At 28.4% G+C, this 26846-nt stretch overlaps 2 protein-coding genes across 2 annotated transcripts; both read right to left on the reverse strand.

Annotated features, from left to right (window-relative positions):
* Positions 1–10575: 10575 nt before the first annotated feature.
* Positions 10576–15952, reverse strand: LOC124913311 (probable alpha-mannosidase At5g13980). The gene is made up of 27 exons (XM_047453908.1): positions 15749–15952; positions 15581–15664; positions 15424–15512; positions 15167–15341; positions 14963–15082; positions 14787–14879; positions 14643–14714; positions 14449–14562; positions 14280–14380; positions 14110–14203; positions 13875–14039; positions 13729–13809; positions 13584–13653; positions 13457–13509; positions 13145–13377; positions 12947–13067; positions 12780–12860; positions 12617–12679; positions 12403–12522; positions 12203–12322; positions 11799–11864; positions 11588–11700; positions 11421–11505; positions 11215–11340; positions 11064–11147; positions 10860–10976; positions 10576–10794 (listed from the first exon to the last, which is right to left on the reverse strand). Exons 1-27 carry the CDS (start codon positions 15950–15952, stop codon positions 10576–10578), a joined length of 3063 nt encoding a protein of 1020 aa, XP_047309864.1.
* Positions 15953–18435: 2483 nt separating this feature from the next.
* Positions 18436–19206, reverse strand: LOC124913320 (trihelix transcription factor ASR3-like). Its single transcript, XM_047453915.1, has 2 exons — positions 18702–19206; positions 18436–18629 (listed from the first exon to the last, which is right to left on the reverse strand). Exons 1-2 carry the CDS (start codon positions 19204–19206, stop codon positions 18436–18438), a joined length of 699 nt encoding a protein of 232 aa, XP_047309871.1.
* Between the last annotated feature and the right edge of the window lie 7640 nt (positions 19207–26846).

Below are 26846 nucleotides of genomic sequence, written 5' to 3' on the forward strand. Positions count from 1 at the left end.
TTTATTATATATATATATACATATAATTATTATTTATATAAACTAAATTATTTTTGATATATATTTTAAATTATTAATTTTATAAATTTAATTATTTATATTTTGATATATAATTTAAATTATTTTTTTATAAATTTAATTATTTATATTTTAATATAAATATTTAATGGTTTATTAACTTAAGACATATTTTTAAGAATACAACACAATAAAAATTGATAAATTTTTTATTGTGAAATTATATTAAAATGAAAAGTTGTCAAAATTATTTTAATAAAAGACAACCCAATAAATATAAATAATAATTTGAATAAAAAGTTGTCAAAATTATTTTAATAAAAGACAACCCAATAAATATAAATAATAATTTGAATAGTAAAAAAAATAAATTTATGGGGATAAAAATCATACTGCCACATATATATGTAAATATATATATATATATATTAAAATATAAATAATTAAATTTATAAAAAAAAATAATTTAAATTATATATCAAAATATAAATAATCAAATTTATAAAAATAATAATTTAAAATATATATCAAAATATAAATAATTTAGTTTATATAAATAATAATTTAAATATATATATATAATAAATTTGAAATGTTAAAAAACATAAAAAATAAAAAAAACTGATGTTGAATAGTAAACTAGGTTAGTTTGGGAATAAATAAACAAACTAGGTTAGTTTGGGAGAGTGAACGTCAAACAAGGTTAGTTTGGGAAACTGTTCGGGTAACGGAGGTAAACAACGGTTTTTGCCTGAACCGAATAGAATTCCAAAAGTAAATTGTTGAAATAAATAATTTTTAATTATATTACATATTATTTTTGTTCAATAATAAATTATAATATATCAACTATTCAATAAAAAATTTATACTTGCATGATATAAATAAATTTTTTTTTTAAGTTGAGATTAAAAAAATGTGGTAACAAGGGTTAAACACATAGTCCGCAAAAACACTTAATCATTTAATTAGACGTATAATTTGTCGTCTAACGGGCTCGAACTCAGGACCTCTCAAGGAGACGGAAGAAAAAAGCAAACACACTTAACCAGACGCCTAACATGCTCGAACGTAGGACTTCCACCTCTAGGGAGACTGAGAATATCAATCTCTTGTTGTTTTTAGACTAGAAAAATGGATTAATGAGACAACAGAGTAAACACATAGTTTACTAACACACTTAACCATTTAACTAGATACAGAACTTACAGTTTGACGGGCTCAAACCCATTACTTCAGGGGCGCTAAGAATATTCATTTTTTTTTGTTACCACTAAACTAGAAGAAGTAATAAATTGAGACAAACAATGAAACAGTGAAGTTGGACATATTTGAAAAAAATCGGAACTGAAATAAACTTGAGTTTGAGCGGATAAATGTTATTAAATTTATTAATATATATACATAAATAAAATATATTTAAAAAAAATATTTAAATTAATATTAAATAATATTTTTTTTAAAATTTTCTCAAAACCCTCATTATCAATTAGTTCATGGTGTGGTGAATTATGATTAGTTGGCTATTAGTTTTTATTTTTTATAAAAAAAATGTTATGATCTTTTATATTGATTAAGTAATATTAGAATAATTTATAAAAAATATTTAATAACTTGAACTAAAAAAAATTAGGTTTACACTATTATATTCATTCGATTTCGCGATTGAGTAGATCAATTATTTGAGTTCTATTCTTTCAACATTTATTTATTATCAAATATAAAACATTTAAAATGACATAATGACTTTTTTATGAGGCTAATTTTTTCTACTAGTTATATCTACTAATAAATGATATGACACAAATATTAAAGGAAAGGCCTAAATTTTTATCTATGCTGACCTAAAATTTATTAAAAAGTGAGAAATATAATAGCAAAGTTATATGCTCACAATTATGAACTTATTAGCTTTTATGAAGAAAAACCAACTAAACTTGACATAATGATATCTTTATGAGCATTTTAGGTTAACGGTTATAAATACTAATAAATGATAAAACACAAATGTTATAAAATTATTGAGACTTCCCATAAAATTACAGTTGAAGTGTACCATCTATAAATTGTCTAAGTTAGAAATAGGGAGGTACAGGGGCGGAGCCAGGATTTGAAATCTACCCGGACTAATTTTTTATTAAAAAAATCTATCCGGGCTAGTTTTATAGTTTGCTGTCACCAATGCCTTTTAGCGACGGAAAATAACCAATAATGACGGTAATTTACCGTCGTTATTGATAAAATACATACGGGTTGTTTAAGGCTACCCGGGTTACAGCCCGGGCCAACTTGTACTTGGCTCCGCCCCTAGGGAGGTAAACGAGTCGAACCGAGTACCATGACTTGAATTCGAGCAATTCTATTGAAAATGCTCGAATTCGGTCGAATATTAAAATTTATACTCGAACTCGGCTTTATTACAACTCGAGCTACTCAGCTTGATCTCAAAAACTCGAAAATTAAATTTTATTAATTAAAATTATATTTTACCACTCAATAATATTTTAAACATAATATTATAATATATATTTCACAAACTACACATATATAATCACATCATTATTTAAGAATAAGAAATATAAATATATCACATAATTTAAAGATAATCATTCAATCACAAACATCTCATATCAAAATTTCAAACGAAATTTAATATTTAAAATATGTTAATCACAAATATTACAAATTTAACAATATAATGTAGTGGTCATATAGTGATCTTCAAATTTTACAAAATCAAAATATAAAATAGTGAAAATAATGAACAAGCTATTCCGTTAATAGTAGAATTAAAAAAATAGATGATTCAAAGTCTTTTGATGGAGAAAGAATTTAAAAGATGGACAAATGAGATAAAAAAAAAGAGGGTTTCACCGTTTGAAAATGAATGGAGAAGAGAGAGGTTTGGTCATTTAGAAATGGAAGGAGAAGATGAGATGATTTGTCTGTTCGGGAATGGGAATGGAAGGTGGAGAAAATAGGAACGGAAGGAGAATTAGATAGAGATGAGTTTGACTGTTTGAGAATGAAAGGAGTAGAGAAATAAATATATATAACGAGCTACTCGAACAACAAATATAAAGCTCGAGTCGAGCTCCTCAAACTCGACTCGAGCTACTCACGAGCAACTTGACTCGTTTACACCCCTAGTTAGAAATACCATAAAATAATAAAAATGATAGAATTGCCCTCTTTAAAAAAACTATGGATGTGGTTAATTTCGAAGGACTTTTCTATGGTGTTAGTTTGTTTTATTCTCTTTCTTTTTGTACGATGATTTTAGTGTAATTTTTTTCAATTTTTTTTTATCTTTGTACTTCAATTATTTGTTATTATTTCGAATATCTTTAGAAAAAAGTAAATTAATTAACAATTGTTAAAACAAACATGACTACTCCTAGGGTAGTTGTTAAGAGTTCACTTTCAACTTCAAACACAGTCCGGACGGTGCTCATCGTGTCCACAAACCATTGTGCCTAGACACTACAAAAGTCCATCAATCATATCATGCCTATTGCTCATCAAGACATCAAGAGAAGCCATTTTTAAGGTTGAAACTACGAATACAAATTAACTTTCGAACGACATTTATTGTGGAATAGTAGTTTTGAGGCTTTTTGTCCCCAACTTTTCAAAGCCCTAATTTGAAATGAATAGCTTTCAAGTTATTGTTAAATCCAAAGATGACTCCGATAGAAAAAGAAGCTTTTAAAGAGGAAATATCTTCCCAATTATAAACGCGAGATGTACATGTCCATAAGCATGAGGCGGTGAAGTGGAGCGAAATGAATAATGTTATTGTCGATGAACTTCCTTTTCCATGGGACGACACCTATATTTTAATTTCTCATCCATTTTGTTTTAGCTTTTTTGTGATTGTTTTAGCTTTTTTGTGATTTTATCATCCAATTTTGAGTTCTTTTGTGATTGTATAAATGACATGATGTATAATATTTTAAACAATAAATTCCCCTATCTTGCCATCATATTTTCCTTGTGCCACAAATCATAAAAAATCAGCTTCACACATTCTACTAAATTGTTCATAGTATCATACTTAGTCTTGAATGAGTTATTTCTTATACAATCAAGAAACCTTTGGGAAGAAACTAGGCACAATTGGGGTAAGAATAATTTATTAATTAACCTTAATTAAAAAATAATAATAATAAACAAATTTGTCAAATCTAAACATGTTTAAAATTGTAATCAATGATTTGACATTCGACAAAGTACACCAAGGTAGCTCAGTCGACAAAAATGATTTTTAAGAGATCAAAGGTCGTGAGTTCGATTATCATTTAAAACGTTTTAAGTTAAAGTAGATGTCATGACGGTGGATAACAAAGAAATATATCACTCACGTGCTCTTTACAAACAAATGCACAAAATTAAATTTATGTTAAAAGATACATAGAATATGCTATGATTTCAAAGTCAATAATACTAATTGAAGAATAATATGAGAACTAATGTCACAATCATGGGCATGCCAATGTGGGGGCAAAAGGGTTGTTTTAAGAAATTTCCACTCCATTGCGTGTATTGTGCATAATAAATTAAAGCAAAACACATAAACAAGATAGTAAATAAACTTTGGTCATATTTAGTATAGTTTTGAGTATGGGGCTCCCCAAAACTTTCATATGGGTCATCTTGTTACTCCTTTTTTTCCCTCATAAATATTGCTTCAAACCATAAATTATTTGAATTTGACTTTTCAATACAAGTGGCTATATGGATGGTGATATGACCCTAATCCAAATTGGCTTCATTAAAATTACATTTGTCCACAAATTGACTATTTTGTATTAATCCAAATTTCATTTTAGAAAGAAAGAAAATTGAAAAATGGGTATTAATAGAAAAGTTGAAAATTTCAATAATTGTTTAGGAGAATTATAGTAAGGTGGGATTGATTGATGGGAGATAATGCTTTAATAGATCACGCTAAATTTCCACAATATCAATTAAAAAGAAGAAATGAGCTATTATGGGACAAACATATCCTCAACCAATCTTCAAATTCTAGGATAAAGAACCATCCACCATCTTCAAGTGGAGCCCCCATACCATCAAAGATATTTAAATTCAATAAGGTCTAAATCGTCTTCGTCTTCGATGTTATTTTGTTACGTTCATTTCAACTTAAAACGTTTTAAGTGAAAATCGAGTATGTATTTTGTGTCTCTTAAGAATCATTTTCGTCACTTAATACATACATATTTTTACTTGTAATATTTCATTAATTAATTTATCAACTAAGCTTCATCGGTTTATGTTTATGAGAATAAATTCAATTTACTTAAAAATTGTTAAGCAGTGGTCGATTTTGAGAGACATGTATATTTTTTTTAGGAAGACTTAAAAACATATTAATATAATAATAAAAAAAAATTATTTTAATATAATGGTTAACTAATTGAATGATGTGATTAATTATAGAGGGAATGAAATGATACTTGATTATACATAGTATTTGATTATACATAGTTGAATTATAAAAAAAAAAACTTATGGAACAAGCTCTAAAATAATATTTATTTATAAATATTGTTATCTTTTGAGTTTTTTAACACAAAATTTATTTTTAATAATTTATACCAAAATTATTTAAATAATTCATTTTTAATTATTTAAATAACTAAGAAGAATTACACATGACCCTATTTGAAAACATAGCTACTTGTAAAAAAAAATTGTTCTTAATGATAAATTAAATAACATTTATTCATTCAATTTCGTCTCTATTTCAAATTTAAGTATTTCCAAACAGATTTAGTGTTATTTTTCTTAATCCACAAATAAAATAAAATAAACAGAAAAAAAGAAGGTTGGTTAAAAAAAATAATTCGTCGGGTTGTTGAAGATTTGTAATAGTATTTAATAATATAATATTTAATTTTGAGAGCAACTAAATAAATGTTTCATATTTGAAGTTGTAAAAAATAATTCGTCGGGTTGTTGAAGATTTGTAATAGTATTTAATAATATAATATTTAATTTTGAGAGCAACTAAATAAATGTTTCATATTTGAAGTGGGTCCCAAGAGATTGTCACCAAGCTAGTTAGCTGACACGTACGCACCTAAGTGGGGACCACTTTTCATTGAAATTTGTGCTAATCCATTCTTCAAACCAGTTTATTCGTTAATCTATCCGTTGATAATTTTATCAAAACTTTGACTTGTCTAAATTTAAAATTATTTGAATAATCAATACATTTATTTTCAACCATTCACACAATTTCAAAAATATTTTTAAAATTTTTCAATGTTTCATAATTATTTATTACATATTGTTCAAGAGTTTATTTCAAATGAAGTTATTTTAAAAAATGGTTAATAAATTACAATTTTATTTAATAAAAATAAGTTTTTTTTAAAAAATAGTTCAATGTCTTTCTTAAGTAAACTATTTAAGTAAAAAAAAATCTTAATATGTTTTTAAATAAATAATTTTATTTATTAATAATTTGAATAATATAATTAATGAGAGCAATTCAATATAAAATAAGTTCTTAGTAATGACATATATTTTTCATCTTAGTAAATAATTATAACTTTGTCTTTTTACTTGGGTAAAGATTTTATTATCCTAAGCTGATATTTTTTAATGGACCTAACAATCTAAAAAAAGTATAATTCATTTTAAAAGCTAAATTTAAATGTCCATTTGAAATCCGAACAACTAAGGCCGGTTTGGTTTGTTAGTTAAATATATATATATATTAATTAATTTATTGCAATAAAAGAAGTATATAGCTATTAGGGACTACTAATAAGTAATAATGAAGAAAAAGATTTAAATAATTTTTTTCTTTCTAATTAATTAAAATAATGGAGAAATAAATGATAATAATTGGAGTGCGTGCTCTCCCAAAATATGTTACGTCCCGTCAGGGTTGTTTTTATTGGATCCGCATATTAGGGAATTGAAGATGACAAAAATAATTTCAGCATTATTAATTTTTTTATAATTGATTAAATTTATGTTTATTGAATATTTCAACTTAAATAATAATAAATTAAATATTATTATTATTATTTTGTTTAGAATTTATATTATGTTTGTATTTGTAATGGTGAATATTTTTCACTTCTAAGTAGTGTGTTATTTTTTTTAATAGTTAATCTTATTATTTTTTTGAATGTGTTTGATGAGAAAGTAAATATTCTTTTATATATATATATATATATATATATATATATATTTTTAGTCTAACTAAGAATATTCTCTATATGAGCACAAAATAAAAAATAAAAAACATAATTAAAATTTAATTACGATTTAATGTTGTGTTTGGTAAAGGGTAGATATAAAACAGAAAGCGATTAGAATCTATCTTAAATAGAATCCATAAACAAACAAGAGATTAATAATAATATAATAATTATTATTATTTTGTAGTAATTAATTAATTAATTAATGTGATGATATTCCTGTCTGCTGTCATGTGACATAGGAACAAGATAAGATAATCAAACACTTAAACACAGTTGTTAATCACATAATTAGACGTGGTTAGTTTTAAATTATTCTTAATTAACATATATTATCTTCTCATAATGTAATAATTATCATGATAATATAGTTTTTTTTTGTTAAACCAAACAGAACCTTAAATGTTGCTTAGTCGTGTAGTGATGTACTTGTAATTATTAACTTAATGCTTGGATTAAGAATGTTGCAGAAAATTAAACCAATTGATGTCAATGTTCCAGCTAGCTTTTTTTGTTTTTATTAATTATATAACATATATTTAAATATGAAACCGACCTTATCTTATTAATTAATAATTATGAGATATTTTAATTTGTTACAACTGGCTCTTTATATGGTATGTGGCAAGAGCTGGTTGGTTTGAATTCATGGAAATTATAACATATATAAAAGATGATACAAAATTCAACTTATAATTTGTTGAAATTTACACTTCATTATTTTATTATTAAAAGAAAATAAAAAGTTAACACGATTTTTATTGTAATTATTCAATTTTAATGATCTAACTTGAAATCTTTATTCTTGTAGAATGAAATTAATATATGAAACAACTAACAATATTTTGATCTCTTGTGATAAAAGAACCAAAAAAAAAAAAACTCAGTCATTTTAAATAAACGTGGAATTCAAACAAAGACTTAAACTATAGTATTTTTATTTATTGAATTATAGAGGTTATTATTAGAGTTTCAATTTTTAATTAAAAAACCACCAAGGTAATTAACTTAATGATAAGAGTCGACTTAATAAATTAAAATATCACGGATTCGATTTAATCGAAAAATATATTAATTGAAGCGGAAAACATGTCGATAAGGGATCGTTACAGTTCTCATTAATTAAAAATAATAATAATTAAATAAATAAATGTTAAATTAAAAAAAGGTGGTGGTGTTGAATAATAATAACACATGTTTGAAATTCAAACCACATAAGAAAGTTCGGACTCAATGAAAATTAATTAGATGCATCCTAAAAGCGAGGCAGATAGCACGTGTCAAACAATATTAAAATAAACAAATAATTATACCAAACACAAATATTAATTAATATATTAACATCATTTGTTTGTTTTTATAACCTATTTGATAATTATGATTAATAAAAGAAATAAAGAATGTATTTGAAGAGTAATCTTTATTCTAAAAGTAGAATTAAGAGTATATAATAATTTTCTCAAGAAATAAAAGAAAAATATATGCCCAAAGTAATTATCCTAGTTTAATTTAATAATCGGTTATAATAATACTTATACTTATAAGTTATAAATGTTTAATTATAATATGGGTCATGGTAAAAAAAAATATAGACTAATTTAACTCAATTTATTAATTAAAAAATTAATATGTTATAATATTCCGTTTATTCAAATAACTAATACTTAGAGTATTTTTAGTACTAAAACAAACAAGTTAATGGATTCAACCCAAAAATAATTAATAAGCCCCCCTATCTATTCAAACTCAAACCAACCATTAGGTCAAAGACAATTTTTTCTATCATTTACAAATAAAAGAATAACTTGTCGTGTAGATATATAATATTTGTTAAATTAGATAGGAAGAAATTTAACATGTCCAGGGCAACTCAATAGTCAGGTCCGCTACTAATGTCATTAACGCTAGACTTTTAACTTATAATTTTTTTTAAAGAGTCGAACATATTACCTTGAGAACATGAATTATTGCGTTATACTATTATTAAGCTTTCATTTTCCCTGACTTATCATTCCCTTCCTTACTAAAATAGATTCATATCTAAAAGATGTTAATGATATGTTTATTTGTAAACCATTGAGTATGTTAATTTTATTGTAATTTTTTTTTTTAAATTTTACCTAATTTTTATAAATTTTCTCTTTATTACATCACTATTATTATAACCATCAAATAAGTTAATTTCAATCAACTTATTATAAAAAAATGTATTTATAATAAAAATATTTTAATATTTTATTTAGAAATTGAATAAATTTAAAATAATTTGAAATGAAATGGGAAAGAAATAATTGAATAGAGTAACAGAAACAAGGACAGAATGGGAAACAGTATGTCCTTCTCAGTGATCTCTCTGTGGCTATTGTCTGTCTGTCACCAATTTTTACTAGCCTATAATAATGGTACCACATTATAAGGACTTGTTTGATTCCAAATTATTAATTATTCTTACATTCATTTTAATAAATTAAACCAATTCTCTATCCTTATTTATTCTCTCTTAATAGCTTTATCAGAATAAATTCAATTAATAAAAAATAAAATAAATTGTAAATAATTCAAATCAAACTAAACTTAAATGTCTATAAATCCCTTTCCCATGTGATAGATGCATGGCCTGAGGGACATAGAGGACCTTTGCATATAATACCTTGTTTGTTTTCAGATTTTACTATTATTATTCATCAACAAAATTAAATAAATAATTTTATTACATTACAATATGAAAATATATATTGAGGTTTCAATGGATGGATTGGTGTGAAATATTTAAATTTAATTCAAAAACAAAACAAGAAGATCATATTTGTTAAAATAAAATATATCAAACAAGTTTTTATGTGTGTTAATGGCAAACCAAACAGGCTTTAGATGTGGAAAGAGAAAGGCTATTCCAGGACAACACTGCCCAAACACGACATTTCTAGAAATATCATTATTATTATTATTATTATTATTGTGGTGATGTAAAATAAATTAATATATTTAAAAAAATTAAATTAAATAAAAAAGGATAAATATAGTAATCAATGGGGACATGTTGGGTTTGAAGAATAATTTTAAGCACAATTAAATTGGGAGAATAGTTTTTGTCAAATCCCATAAGATATCTACACATTTAAAAGGCCTAATTTTCTTTGTACATTTTTTTTCTATATTCTTTTAAAAGAGTATAATCACGTTTTTTAATCCACTAAAATAAAAATAAATTATTATTTTCATGAAAAGACCTCTTAAGTATTATTTTGTAATGACAATTACATTACATTTACATCTTAATTTATAAAAGAGTTTCAATGTATTAAATTAAAAAAATAGAAAAAAACTTTTATCTTCAAAAATTATGGGTTGGCCCGTCACCAAAGTCGATAATAAAAGTCCTTATTTCCATCGGGAAAAGCTCAACAATGAGTTCCTCTAAATTGAGTGGACCTCCCTTCGACGGTGCTATGGACTTTTCATCTGAACCTTGTACTTTCCAAACCAATCTTTTCTTCAACATTTCATCTTTTTCTTGATTGCCCGATAAACTCATCTCCTTTATGACGCTTATCTATACCAACATAAACACAAGTAAGAAAATTAAACATATTGACCAAAAAAATAAGCAACATTCACCTTTTTGTTTGGAAACATTTTCTTAAGTTCAACTTCCGTCTTCACAGAAAGATCCTTATCCTCGTTGACCTCGTATAAGTGCGCCAATCGGAGGAGAACCTTTCCATCTTCGAGCTCCTATGTTATATTCATTTAAAATATTTCAATTTTATGAGAAAACTCTACATTTTATACAAATAATTATAATTTCAAAAGGAGAAGGACCTGGAGGGTAATGAGTGCAACATTTTGAGGCAAACTATAAGAACTCCCCATCCCTGTTAATGCACTTATTTGATTTTCTAAATCCTGCAAATTAATTTATTTAATATTTAGTCAGCCACATAAACAAATAAACTTGAACATTTAGTTTTACCTGTTCCTCAACAATGGCTAGAAGAAGTGGAGAATAAATCTCTTGACCGAATGACCTACGCCACTTAGCCGCTGCACTCCCACCAGCACCAACCGGGTCAATTCTCGCGTAATACTTTCCTTTAACCTATAAATAAAACATAACACATTCAATTATGTGCGAATCGAAAAGATTATGATTTTATTTTGAATGAATGGATTTCTTACAATTAAACCGCTGCATTCATTGCCAACACAGACTTGTTCATCAAGTGATTCTTGTACACCTTTAGAATCATCAGATGTCATTCTCCTGCCATAAATAAAGAACAAACAAACAAACATGAGTTCTATCGAAAAAACAATTTTCATAATCTAAGTTTACAAAATCATACCTATGAAGCATCAACTCCAATTGACCATCCACAATGCTTGATCCTCCCACAGCTCTGTCCACCAAGATTGACAATTCTTTGTTTTCATCTTTAGTGTAAATACCGAGGTTTATCTGAATTTTTAACATTGACCCATAATTCATAGTTATAAAAAGATCACATCTTTTAATAAAAAAACAAAAAAAACAGTTTTTTTAAGATTAATTCTTACAGGATAATAGTTTCCTGCAATTGGTTCATCGACTTTGAGGTTCCAATCAGCTCTGTAATCTCTAACCTGCAGATCAAAAAAAAAACATAATTCCCTAAATGGGTATTGTTGACAAATGATAAGGAATGAAATATAATTGTTTAGAATATTATGTTTATCTAATGGATATGGTCATTTTTATTTAAATATGTAATTGATGTCTATGTCTAATGCTGGCCTCTTAGTATGATTGTCCCTTTTATTTTCGCAAACTCGAAACTTTGTTGTATCGCATTAGAATATTAGGTTTATAGTTTTTGACATTATTTTTTCCGCCCATTACTTAACCGGTTTCTTTTGTTCTATATTGTCTATCGTTTTAGTTATTTTATATGTCTATATATATTTTTCTTCAATAATCATACCCGTTTAATGAAATCGCGTCCATTAGAGTCAGTATAGAATGTCTTGTTCGTTTTCATATTCGTCGTGATCTGAGTTTCAACATCTTTACCAATCGAATCATCAATAGGTATTGGGCCAACCTGAAATACAAAATTTAATTACTTTCAAACATACAAAATGAAATAAAAGTTATAGAAAATGTAACAAAATAAGTAAAGACCATAAATTCAAATTCGGCATGATCCTTATCCTTGTACACTCTTGTAATCTGATAAACCCATGAGTTTATCCATTGATGAACTTCGTCGTATAAGGGTCCTCGATAAACTGAGAGCGGGATCTGCAGTTCCATATGTATATATTTTTCGTTTATTATGTATGAACAATTTTCATTTTTTTATAGTAAACTAAACGCGTTTTAATTGTTAAAATACCTTTGGTGCTCCCAACAAATTATAGACAGTACTGCTTGGACGAAATACATATGCTCCAGGAGCCTTCAAATAAATCATAATAACATAAATTAATGCATAAATCAAGAACTATTTTTTATTATTATTAATATTTCAAAAGAAATGAATATGATTAAATAGTTACCTGATAGCTACCAGTAGATTGAGGGTCATTTCCACTACTTGCATTATAATATTTGAAAGATTGATTCATTGGTTCATTCACCTAATAATAGTAATAATTAAGAAGAATGATCAAATTTATAAGTGAAAAAAAATCAATTTAAATGATCAGAATTCAATAGAACATACAGATGTTTGTTTGTTTATATAGCGGGAAAGTCTTCCATCTGATGAATAAACAAGTTTGAGAGCTCCCGGACCAACTTCTATTGTTTCGTGGCTTCCATTCATCGGTAACTTGTGTGATCTTCTCTTAGTTAAACTAGCTGCATAAAAAAGAGTTATTTTGGTTTGTTGAGTGGGTAATTGAAGTTAATTTGTTTGAACTGACATGTGTTTTTAGAACTCGTTGAGATGATTTTGTATGTGTTGAAACCGAGAGGAAGAACAGAGGCTTTAAACGCGAGCCAGAATTTTGGCGTTATGGTTGGTGATTCTCCAACATAAGCTGCTGTATAATTATTTCTCAGCTGTAATAAAGCATTTACTATAGGTACAAACTGTAATTCAACTGGTTTTCCAGTAGATGAATCTTCAACTTTAACATTTGTATTGATAACCTGCATCAAGTTTGAACCATCTAACTTAAAAGAAAAGCTCTAAACGAGTCATTTTTATAAAAAAACGCAACTTGCTTACGGGGATTCTGATAATATCTTCTCTTTTCCAGCCAAGAGGATTATAAACCACAACTCTCTGCATTACAATTATTCAATCTGTTTCAGAAAAACAAATTAAATAGTCTTATAACATCATGATATTATACATACCAATGTTTTCCCATGTGACAGATCAACCTCGGTTGGAGGACAATAAGTTATATTCAGAAGTGGACACTGAAACACGAAAACATTAACATCATCATAACCAAAAAAAATAACTTGATTTCAATTATTCATTCTAGATTTTACCTGTTGAAATTTAGTTGGCTTAGAGGAATTTGATGTCAACTGCGTTAAATGATCTAATGAAGCTGCAACTACTTTCTCTGCCTATACGAAACAAAATCAGGAAGTGAAATGAATTGCGTGTAACAATAAAAAAACAAACTCGTCACCTCTTTGTAGCCAATAAATAGGCGCTTTTGGTAATCATTTGTGACATGCTGTTTAGAAGTCCCGGTTACAGCATCGTGATGTTGCGCAATCGCCAATGCATCTCCCAATCTGTCTGTTGTTGCTTGTTTATTTCTTCCTACAAAATACTCTAGTTGCCTTGCAGCCTGTTTTATGACACAAAAATCAGTTATAAACAAGGTTTTGTTTGAGTTCCTTAAGGTCTTTAAACTGTACCATGTAGTAACCACTCATCGCCCTGACATAGCCTTTTAAACTCGGCTTGCTTGTATAATAACCTGTCCAATAACCACCTGGCTGGTCTGCATAACTGTTGGTAACAACAATAACATGATCAAGCTCACTAACCAACTAAATGACAAACTATTGACTTGAACAGGGCTCACGGAAAGTAGTCATCTGTCTTTAATGGCCAATGCTCGTTAGCAGCGTGTTTTGCATCCGTGTAGATTGAAGGAGTCGAATACAAAGCATTGACACGTCCATCCTATAGAAATATTTCAAATTCAAATAATCATATGATCTTGTTAATTGTAATTAGAATAAATTGAATACCTTGTTAACATAGTGAATAAGCTTGTCCATATTTCGGAACCAAGAAGTAGCAAATTGGTACTTGAAATCGGTTCCCATGGTCCACATTATATGATTTGTGCGAGTTACATTCGCCTGTATTAATCGATATATAACTAATTAAACATGCATTCAAGAGTTGAAGAAACATTGACACCAAAAATATATACACTTACTTGTACAAATGAAGCATTGACAAAAGCATCAACATGTGTTTGGACATTGTAATCAAACAAATCCTCATCATCCTAGATTCAAAAAAACACATAATTTTAATCCATAATCAAGTCAATATGATTAAATGATTTAATATGTGAAACCTGGATAATAGGACTATCTCGAGAATCATCATTGACTTCAAAGTAGAAAGAACTCGGAGGTTCATAATTCTCAGGGAATGCACCAGCAAAGATCTACCAAAATTAATTTACATACACAAACATGAATAATCAAAACTTTTTTCATTAATCAAATCCATATATAATAAAAAACAAACCTGTGAAGATGAGCCAAAGCTCTTAGAACCTTGCCAAACCACTTCCAAAGTCTTGTCAGCTTTGCGTTTGGCTCGATCCTGATAGTCTATCCTCCAGAAGAAAAGCGAGTCGAAACCAACCTATAATTTATATCATCATCGTGATCATGGATTAACAGTTAACTTAACTAGCAATAATAACAAAGTTTAAAGAAGTTAAGTTACCTCAGCTCCCAAAAGGTAAGCTTGAACAGCAGAATGACCAAATGGATCAATTTGCCAACCAGTTCTTGGAGTAACATTAAACTCTTGTTTTATAAACCTATGACCAAGTGATGTTTGATCAATCATGTCAATATAACTCACAGCCGCCTCATCCTGCATACACATTCCTCCATTTCTGCGAAAACGAAAGCTTATAATTTTATATTCAAGAAGAAACAAAAACTCATTATAAATCCCACATCTGAATAGCTAATTACATAAATTCTAGCTGCCCCGAGCTGACTAATTTTTTCGTTATAGCTTTAGTTGCTGGACTCTGTTGATTCCACCACCTCTGGAAAAACGCCTGAAATCCATTTACACAAATTATCAACTCCATTTACAAATGTTTATTTGAAAAAAAATGTGTTTTGCCTGCTCTGCATATATGAATTTCCTGTTCTTGTCAGCCAACAATGCTGGAATTAACGAATCAAGAATATCTTGAACACAATCGGCCTGCACAAACAAACGGATAATTAATGTACATATTCTATGTTATAAGTGTAATTCTTATTAAAAAAGATAAAGAAATTAATGAACCGAAATGGTGCCGTTTGATCCAACATAATATTGATCAATTGTTTTCAACCATCCAACATCATCATGAGTATGAGCAACTAAATGAACATTAAGCTTTCCAGGCGCAACTCCAGCCGAGGTTTCATATGCAATGTACTTCGATTCCACGTCGAAACCGATTATCATCAAGAACAGCAACCAGCCGACGACATCAATAATCGCCATTGGAAAATCTTTTACTTGATGTAACTTATGTGTTTTGCGTGTAAAATATAAATATACAGTTACAAAGGCTGGAATTATGGACAACAAAATAAACATAATCTCTTGGTGGATTACTTTGTGGACTTGTTTGGTGTCATTTTTTTAATATTTATTAATTACCATTTATAATTCAGAATTTATTGAATATATAAGAAGATTAATTTGACCACATATAAATGGAATTATATTAAATTCATTCTGTTTAATTAGTTTTTATCTTCATTAATAATTTCCTAAGAAACCAAAAATTTCTTTAATGAATCAATTAAATTGATGTAGATAGTATATATTTAGAAACTGAATTAATTTATATCTTATTGAAAATATGGTCAACTTGTATTTTTTTTTAGAAAAAAAACATAATGATTTTATTATTTCATGTTTAAACAAATATTTTTAAACAAATATTAAATATTTGTGGTGAAAATAACTAATATCATATATTAGTGTTGTTTGAGTTTAGGACATTAATATCTATTTTGAAAATGCAAAGATTTGGAGTTTGGATTTGGGTTTTGAAAAAAAATATATATAAAAAATTATAATATCTTATTTAGATATTAATTTAGATAAAATAATGTTTTAAAATATATTTTAATTATATATATTAACAAATTTAATAATAATTGTCAATTAAAACCCAGTCTTACTTCAACTACAAATGTTTTCAATAAGTTCGGTTTGATTTATAGTACAATTTCAAAGAATTTCAATTGTTCATTGAAAAAATTATTATTTGTATCTTTCTAAAATATTTTTGTTAGTATTTATCAAATAATTTTATCTCTAATATTTTATTTAAGATGAATGTATCTTTTGTCGTCCGTATAGGAAAATATATTAAAGTAACATTAGAAATTGGATTTCACCAAAATCTATGACATGAATGAGAACAAATATTTTGATATATTATTTGTTAAAGGTAATTCCTTCAAGCTTTTTATTTATTTATTTATTATTGTTTTGTGTATTAAAGTAATAACTATTCATTAATTAATGAAATAATTTTATAATAAAAAAAGATGATTTAAAATAAAGATATTTTAAAGAAATTGTATTAATTATCTTAAAAATAGAAGAAATAATATATATATATATATATATTGATATTTTTATTCATGTTTGAGTTAGTTGATTACAGAGTATATATATGTAGATTAATGAGATGTTAAAATTATTTATATAAGAATTTAATTTAAAATAATTCACACCAAATATTTTACTTTGCTATAGATCTCTATTTATGTATATGGACAACATATATTTTTGGCAAGCTTTTAAAATATTAAATATAATGTAATCTGACATGATATTCATAATATATTGTAATCTAACTTTATAAAAAGTGAGTCTTCCTAAATATGAAGAATAAAATAATTATACTATTATTTTCACAAAGTAATCCAAATACAGCAAATTTAAATAAATAAAAATCTAACAAAAAAAACTAAGAGCATATTATATATCTAATTGTTCACACATCATAATTTAAACCATTATATGGGTATGTCTATCTCTTTCATATATTATTATTTTTTTTATTTATTTATTTATTTATTTATTTTTGTTAAAACTCCTAATTAGTTGTGTTATCAAAAATTTCTTCTTTAACAACCTACCACTTTATTAATAGATATTAGTAATTTATAGGTGTTATAATAATGAATCTATAGAATATACCGTAATAGTTCTAATTGATATTTTATCGTTATGCTCAATTGATGCAAACAAACGCACAAGAAAATTCCGCTATATTTATATAAAAAAAACATTTTTAAAGAAAAAACAAAGTATTAATGACATAATTAATGTACTACTTAAAGGGTAAATGATCAATATCAAAATTTGAAATTGATAAAAAAATGTCAAATATAAATTTTTTAAATTAGTTTATGATCTATAATTAACATATTAATTACTAAATATTTTATTATTATTAATTATGTATATATATATATTAAATTTTAAAACCATTACATCTTACATTGTAATCTTAATTTAAAAAGTTTAACAATGAAATATATATTTTTTTCAATAATCAATAATTAATAATTCAAATATAAAAATTAATTAATAACTTAGTCAATCCCCCAAAATAAAAAAAAATAAATTAAAATACATATCCTATTTAGTCTCAACCAATGGCTGATTAAAATGGTCATCAGTCATATACTTATACTATAAATTATTTATTTATAACATTAAATTTAAACCCTTTACTCTTAATCTATTGCATTTATTTTAATTTTAACAATAGTGAAGTATGTTTCTATTGCTAATTTGCTATGACAAACATATTTGTTTATGTGTTTTAACAAGTCACCCTTTAAATTTTTTTCAACAATAATACAACTCGAATAATGACCGATTACGAGAATCAAAATAAAGTTGTCACGCATATTATACGAAATTCATAATCTAGCTTAAAAACATCTCGAAATTAATCAAAGATAAGAACGCCCCTCCAATTTATCAACAATTCTTCCAAATGCATCACCCATCTTGTTTATTGCAGAAATCATATCATGTTTCATTTCTTCCATGGATTCTTTATTTCTCTTCCTTTGTTTACATGCCTCTTCATCTTCTTCTTCATCATCTTCCTTCTTCCTTTTTCCTTCATTCTTCTTCCCCATACCTTAAAAATATCAAAAACTTCATATCTTCAAACATAAGCAGAAAAACAAACATTGTTAATCACTATCATTACCTGCATCTTCACCCATCTGATGAACATGAACATGATCATGATCATGATCATGATCATGATCATTACTAGGCATCATCATAACCTGATTAATCGGTTTCACACACAAATTTCTTTCCAAAAGATCATAAATTTCTTTATCAAAATGAGATGGAAGTAACTTATCCTTTCTTTCACTATTCGTCAACGTCCAAAACGATTCATTAGCATCATTATTGCACTCTGTTACGAACAATTCCCATTTCTTAATCTTCTTAAAATCAACAAGCAAACTTCCCCATCTTTTTCTACAATGATCTGGTCCTCTATTCACGCCCTGTTCATTGCAGAAAGAAGAAACAGATTCCCATTTTGATTTAAACGTTGACATGTTCGTCAATATCAAGCTTTCCGCCATGTATGTACCTTCAATTACAATCAAGCTTTCTCTTATGCTCCATCTGGGTTTTCTGGTTTTAGAAATTTCTTCAGCCAAATCGCCATGATCATCTTTCTTTGGTGAGGGCATTGTTCAAGATTGGATCTTGATAAATTGACAATGAAAACGCCTAATTAGGTTAAACCCATGATTAAATAGGCGGTTTAATTAGAATATCATACGTTTTTTTGGAAATTTTAAGGATTTATTTATTTATTTATATAATATAATATAATCTGATATTTGATATTATTAATATTAATAGAGATTTATTATTTATGGTATTTCAGTCAAACCAAATCTTTAAGATTTTATTTTGTGTAATCTTGGCCACTTAAAAGATCATTAAATTTGCCCGTTTATTTAATTACTTGGTAATTCCATAAATCGGAAAATATAAGTATTCTATATATAAAATATTCAATTTGGGTCATTTTTATTAAATATTTTCGAATTTGAATTTTAAGATTTATATTAATGAGATACTTTTCCTTAAACAGACACATTAATCGATTTTTAAGGAAGAATATCATATTTATCTTAAATGTAAATCAAACGAATTACTTGGGGGTCCAATTTAGTATTTGTGTAATATTATTACTTTATGTAATATAATTAATATTTTGACATAATGGTTTAAAATATTAAATATTTTAAAATTATAATTTATTTAAATTATTATAATAAGATTAATAATTTTAATTTATTTATATAATCTATTTGTAAATTTTAAACTCAATGGTAAATTTAATAAAATATTTTTAAACAATAATTTTATTTTAAATTTGTAATAAGATTAAAAAGTTTCATTCATATATAATTTTATTTATAATATGTTTAATTTAGAATAACTATTTATATATAATCTTATTATTATAAAAAATATTTTATTATAAGATTTTAAAATAAAATTATTATATCAAAATATTTATTCTATATCATTGATTTAAAAAATTATAAATAGAATATATATATAAAAGAATTATTAATATAATTAAAATCGAATTATATTTTAAAATTATTTTAGTGTTTAATATTTTAAAATAAAATCATAAGTATTACTGGTTTAGTGGTTTGTCTTCTCACTTACCTCTTAGGTGATGTTTGATATTCTTCAGTTAATTGATAAATATGATATTCTTCTCTTTCATGTTTTTATAAATAGAACATATGTAATTGATGTGAAAAGAGAGTTAATAATAAATAATAAATGTGCCAGAATTCTCATGTATTAAAAATGATTCAAGTTCTTAATAAAAAAAAAAAAAAAATCAAGTTAACTCCTAATCAAATGTTATTCTATCTATTTGATTTTATTACATATTAAGGTAAGTATCATTATTAAGATTTGATATTTGAATAATTTTATGATACTTATTTATTTTACAAATAGTTATAATTTTATTTTAGAATCAGTTATTTCATTTTAATAAATTGGATAATAATTTTAAATAATATAAAATAATTTAAGGACTAAAAGTGATATTTGTATATGAAACTTTATCTATTAGGTATAACCTATTTTAACCTTTTTGTTTTGCTTAGAGCATTAATAATATAAAGTTTAATTTTCTTCTTGTTTATAGAGTTTTTGACAATTTTATTCACATTATTAAAGATCTTATATAAGAGTATTAGATCTCAATATAATATTATAACACTTCAACTTTAAATGAGATGATTTACTTGATGACATAGAAGAGGAGGACAAATGCACATATAAAGGTAATCTTAAAAAATATAGAGAAACCGTTATGATCTAGAGATATTAAGACACTTAATATTATTTTCAGTATTTTCATTTACGTAGACTCATCCTTGATTTTATGTTTTATGTTTAAACCATCTTTATTTTCTATTTTTAACAAAGTGAACACCTATTAGGCCAACTCATCATTCTGTAATCATTTATCGGAGAATATTCAGAATCAGACTATATGTGATTCTAAATATTCTCTTTGGAAGATTATGAATGATATTGAACCTCATGACTCTATGATCTTTCTTCTCCTCATTTATTCTTTTGTCCCAAACCCTAACTTCTTTTCTCAGGTTACTTCTTAGGGTGTAACAAATTGGTATTAGAGCCGACGATCTGACGAGACTCCCTACGAGCAGAATTGACGTCAATTACAATTACACAATCATTGGAAGAACAAAGGAAGTGGATGGAAAACAAGGTGAACTCACTTGAATAGAAGCTCAAAAACATTTATGTGAAAGAGAGCCCAAAACGACCAGTAGATTCGGCGGAATCCTCCCGCACTACACCACTTAAAGAAAGGTTGTATGTACCTCCAATCCGCTTGACTAAGGTTGATTTCTCAAAGTTTGATGGTGTGGATGTGGAAAGATGGCTCAATTCAGCTGGGCAATTTATTGAGTCGATCATACAGACGATGCTACTAAAGTTGAAATCGCCCCGATTCATTTTCAAGGGGACGCATGATTATGGTATAGATCCTTTATTCATACTTGTATTTCTATAGTAGCCCTCACGTGACATTTATTTAAAATTTCTCTACTACAACAATTTGGACTTTCTATTTGTGATACTCCCATTAGCCACCTCATGAATTTGAAATAGACGGGATATATGGCTATATCTCAAAAACTACTCAATATGTCTGATGAGTATGTGATTGATTGTTATCTTGGTGGAATACATGAAGAGATAGCTAAACCTAATGTCCCTAAACGAGGCTATGGCAGTAGCCAAAGTACATGAATCCACTTTCAAATCCCTATTTACTCGAGGTAGTCTATACTCAAGTAACCCTCTCATCCTTTCTATGATAACCCACACCCAATCTAATTCTACTTGGCCACCCTATTCTAAATCAACTTATCTCTCATTTAAGCCAACCCCAAAATCAAAGAAGAGAAGAGAAGAGAAGAGAAGAGAAGAGAAGAGAAGAGAAGAGAAGAGAAGAGAAGAGACCATGTTATACTTGTGATGCTAAGTTCGATTCTACCCACCAATGCAAGACTAAATTATTCATGATTAATTTAGATGAAACAAGAGATAAGGAGTTCCTTATAACCGAATCTAGAGAGACCAGTGAGGTTATTCCTCAAGTGGATGAAGCAACTATATCTATACATTCTCTTGATGGATCAAAGAATTATCAAACCCTGAGGATATCAGGAAAATAGGTCAGCTATCGGTCATTATTATCATTGACACATGGATCACATAATTTCATTAACATTCGAGTAATGAAAAACATCAGTCATCAAGTGCAACAAACAATTGCTTTACTTGTTAAAGTAGCTGATGGTTCGAACATATTAAGCATATTGAGCTGTGAAAATCTCAAATGAACAATGGATGACATCAAATTTATGGCTAACCTAAAAGTTTTAGACATGGCTTCCTATGACATGGTTCTAGGGATAGAATGGATCATCACTCTCGGTCCATCTATTTAGGACTTCGAGAGACTAACACTATCATTCTACAAGAATGAAATCTCATTGTTCTTGTAAGGAGTAAACCAAATGGATATTTGTATCTTGTAAGACAATAAATTTAAAAGAATGTTAAAGAAAGGTGCACAAGCAGTGCTAGTGCAGATGATCAAACCTGAAATGAATCGATGTCAATTGTTTCCACTTACTAGTCAAGGAAAATTTGCAGAGGAGGAATTAAGCCATATGTTACTCTAGTTTGAAGACATCTTCTGACATCCCAACCACCTATCTCCAATCCGAAATCAAGCTGATACGCCTAAGATCACCGATATCCCTCCCTCTAGAAGACATAAATTGAAAAATGGTAGATGAAATACTTGAGCAAGGCGTTATTCAACCTAGTCACAGTGCATTTACAGCACTAGTGGTCTTAATTAGGAAAAAAGATCTGACATGGAGATTATGTATTAATTATAAGAAATTAATTGTTAACACCATAAAAGACAAATTTCTCATATCTGTGATTATTGAAGAAATGTTAGAGGAATTGCACGGTTCAAGATTTTTTCTAAATTAGACTTTCGTGCAGTTATCATGAAATTTGAATGAAACATACAGACCGCCACAAAACAACATTTAGAACACATGAAGGTTTATATGATTTTTTGGTAATTCCATTTGGATTAACTAATGCACCTTCTACCTTTCAAAGTCTAATGAATGAGATATTTAAATCGTAACTTCAGAAGTTTGTTCTTGTCTTCTTTGATGGCATCATAATCTATAGCAACTCGAGACAGGAGCACTTACATCATCTAAGGTTAGTTATGGAATTGTTGAGAACTAATGATTCTTTTTTGAGAACGCTGGGTTCCGCTGCTCCTATGGAGTGCAACTAATCCCCGCGGGTTAAGTACATAGCCCGCAAACATACTTAACCAATTAACCAGGCGCAGAACTTGCCGCCTGACGGGCTCGAACCCAGGACCTCATGGAGAACTAATGATTTACTTCTTAATAGGAAAAAATGTAAATTTGGGTGCATTCAAATGTCATACATAGGCCACATCATTGACAAATAAGGAGTTGCGTCTGACCCTAAGAAGTTTCAAACAATGGAAACATGACCAATCCCCCAATCAATCAAGCAACTGCGAGGATTCCTGGGAATAATGGGGTACTATAGAAAGTTCATAAAGGTATGAATTAATTATTAAGGCTTTAACTAACCTATTACAAAATAGAAAATTCGACGGGAAGCAAGAAGCACATATTGCATTCATGGAATTGAAGAAAGCCATGATGACACCTCCTTTTTTAGTTTTGGCAGACTTTGCACAACCATTTGTAGTGGAAACTGACATGAGCGACATTGGAATTGGGGCATTACTGATATAGGAGAACAATGACTCTGATGTTCTCGAGTGTAGATGAACAAGCGGTGTGATCTTTTTTAATTCATACTAGACGAGGGGTAATTTATTTTTGAGTGAAATTACATGGCACTCCGCTCTTCCAAGATTTAAAAGAATCAGCTTTTGACCTTCTTCCATATGCTAGGGTTTCCCCCTCTCTCAGATAGGGGCGGTGGTTTACTAAGTCTTGGCGCTTGAGTAAGGCATTCTCTTGAAGAAAGAACAAAGAGTGAAGGTGGTTGCTTTGCTTCTCGATAGCCCGTCCAGATTCTCTCTTTCCGGGATGGAGCCAGTAGGTCTTGTGAAGCTGTAAGGTAAAAGGAAGTTTCATTTGGTACTTTCTTCCCGGCAAAAAGAATAGGAGTTTTCCCCGCCCCCGACCGAAAGAATAAGGACCAGACCCAAAGGTTCATTTTGTAGCCCAAGGTGAAGAATAGTAGAGAAAGGAGCGTCTTTTCAATCCTTGACTGCACCCTCTATTTTTATTTTCAAAGCAAACCTTCCCGGTTCTATCTAAGCAGTCACTTCATACATGGGCTGAAGAAAGAAAAATTAAAATATAAAATATCGAGCGAATGACGTTGCGACTGAACTCATTAGGTACTCAAGTGACGATGAAGTTCTCGTTCCAGTTCTAGTTCCGGTTATGTGCAAGTGCAGATGGTGGATCATGTCTTTTCTTTCTAAAAGAGATTTTAGCCATTCTGGTTTTATTGTTCTTGTCTATGGGCTGCATCCTATTTTTACTGATTTAGTATCAGCAAGAACCTTTACTTGGCTTGTGAGTCAACTTGCTCGATGTAGGCTTGCCTGTTCTAGCATTCGAAATTCTCGATCCGACCGCTTTCATCAGCCGAGCCATACCAACAACTAAGAACTCATCATCCACCTATGAATGCGAACTAATAGCTCTTACATTTGCCGTAGAAAAATGACGATCATACCTTCACTACAAGTCATTTATTCTCAAGCGTTGAATCACTTTCTGGAACAAAGAGTCCAGACTCCTGCACAAGAGAAATGACTGTATAAACTTATCGAGTATAATTTCACAGTACAATACAAGAGAGGAAAATAAAACATAGTGGATGATGCCCTATCTTGTCATAAGAATACGATACAAGGTGATGATTTATTGTTCTACCATTCTCCAATCATTAAACGTATAAATGACGCTTGACAATATGATCCCAATATGATTAAACTCATTCAAGAGTTAACTGAAAATGAAAAATCTCACGTAGTTACACTTTCATCGATGGGAGTTTGAGGGAAAATGGCAAATTGGTGGTGAGCTTCGTTATATCTTGATCGTAACCACACATTTAGCTCCAATGGGTGGTCCATCAGGAGTATTAGTGTTAGGATTTGTATCTCCCAAATCCGACCTACTTGAAAACAATCTGTAAAAACACAAGAAAGAAGAACACAAGAACACACAAATTTATAGTGGTTCAATCAAATTGAGCTACATCCACTTCAGCCACCACCAGATTTACTATGAAGAAGAAGAAGGAATACAGAGTTTTTGTTTCACACTTTATCTCTCTAGAATTCTGTCTTTTTAAATGTAAACTCTTAATAATTACATATTTATAGGGTAAACATTCAGGTAATAAACCTAAATAACTTTGGTTAGGCCCAAGCCCAAAACTAAAAAAGATAAACCCAATAAACTCTAATTAACAATGTAGAATTTATTATAAGTGTAGGCTCTATAACTCAACAATCTCCCACTTGGAGACTAACTTCATCATCTCTCGATCGGTAGTGGCTTTCCATTCGGTTTCTTAACGAAGAAGACCAACTGAAGTTGCACACAATTTCAGTTTCTCATTTGTCACAGTTTTCGTCAACATATTAGCTAGATTTTCACTCTCGGGAATCTTCTCAAGAGCTAATACTCCATCTTCTAAAGCTGACCGGATGAAATGATAACGAACCTGTATATGCTTTGTCCTGCCATGATAAACAGGATTCTTTGCCAAATGAATGGCACTTTGACTGTCGCATCACAACACACTTCCCTCGTAGTCTTGACCCAATTCTCGCAAAAAAGGTTGTAACCACATCATCTCCTTAGCAGCTTCTGTCACAGCAACATACTCTGCCTCACAACTAGAAAGAGCAATAATCTTCTACAATTTTGAAACCCAACTGATTGCAGTACCTCCCAGAGTATAAATGTACCCTGTTGTGCTCTTCCTACTATCAACATCACCACCATTGTCAGCATCAACATATCCTTCCAAATCCATATTAGACTTTCGAAAACACAAAGCAAGACCCGTAATTCCTCTTAAGTATCGTAGTATCCACTTTACTACTTCCCAATGTTGTCTACCCATATTGCTCATGAATCTGCTAACAACTCCCACTGCATGTGCTATGTATGGTCTTGTGCAAACCATCGTATACATAATACAACCAATGGCAGAGGCATACAGAACAGTTGCCATGTAATTTTTCTCCTCCTCTGTTGAAGGCGACTGATATTTAGATAGTCTGAAGTGACTAGCTAAGGGGATAGTAACTGTTTTGCATCATACAAGTTAAACCTGCTAAGAACTTTCTTCACATATTCTTCTTGTGAAAGCTTGAGAACTTCTTCATCCCTGAAAATTCTCATCCCAAGGATTTATTTTGCAGCACCCAAATCCTTCATTGCAAACTTTTCAGACAACTCTTTTCTTAAGCTTGTTAATCTCATACAAGCTTGCTCCAGCAATCAACATGTCATTAACGTAGAGAAGAAGAATAATGTACGATTTATCAAACCTCTTGATATAGCAGCAATGATCAGCTTCACACCTCAAAAATTTGTTACTTTTCATGAAGCTATCAAACTTCTTGTACCATTGCCTTGGAGCCTGTTTCAAACCATACAGACTCTTCTGAAGC

This window comes from Impatiens glandulifera, chromosome 1, assembly GCF_907164915.1.
Source record: "Impatiens glandulifera chromosome 1, dImpGla2.1, whole genome shotgun sequence".
NCBI classification, from domain to species: Eukaryota; Viridiplantae; Streptophyta; class Magnoliopsida; order Ericales; family Balsaminaceae; genus Impatiens; species Impatiens glandulifera.

Excerpts from the sequence above, each read along its gene's own strand:
- LOC124913311 (XM_047453908.1), bottom strand. The coding sequence starts at position 15,952 with ATGGCGATTATTGATGTCGTCGGCTGGTTGCTGTTCTTGATGATAATC. Across the intron at positions 13,654-13,728 it reads AGCCAACTAAATTTCAACAG|TGTCCACTTCTGAATATAAC; the intron begins GTAAAATCTAGA and ends TTCGTGTTTCAG. Across the intron at positions 11,506-11,587 it reads TTGGAGTTGATGCTTCATAG|GAGAATGACATCTGATGATT; the intron begins GTATGATTTTGT and ends TATTTATGGCAG.
- LOC124913320 (XM_047453915.1), bottom strand. The coding sequence starts at position 19,206 with ATGCCCTCACCAAAGAAAGATGATCATGGCGATTTGGCTGAAGAAATT. Across the intron at positions 18,630-18,701 it reads TCAGATGGGTGAAGATGCAG|GTATGGGGAAGAAGAATGAA; the intron begins GTAATGATAGTG and ends GATATTTTTAAG.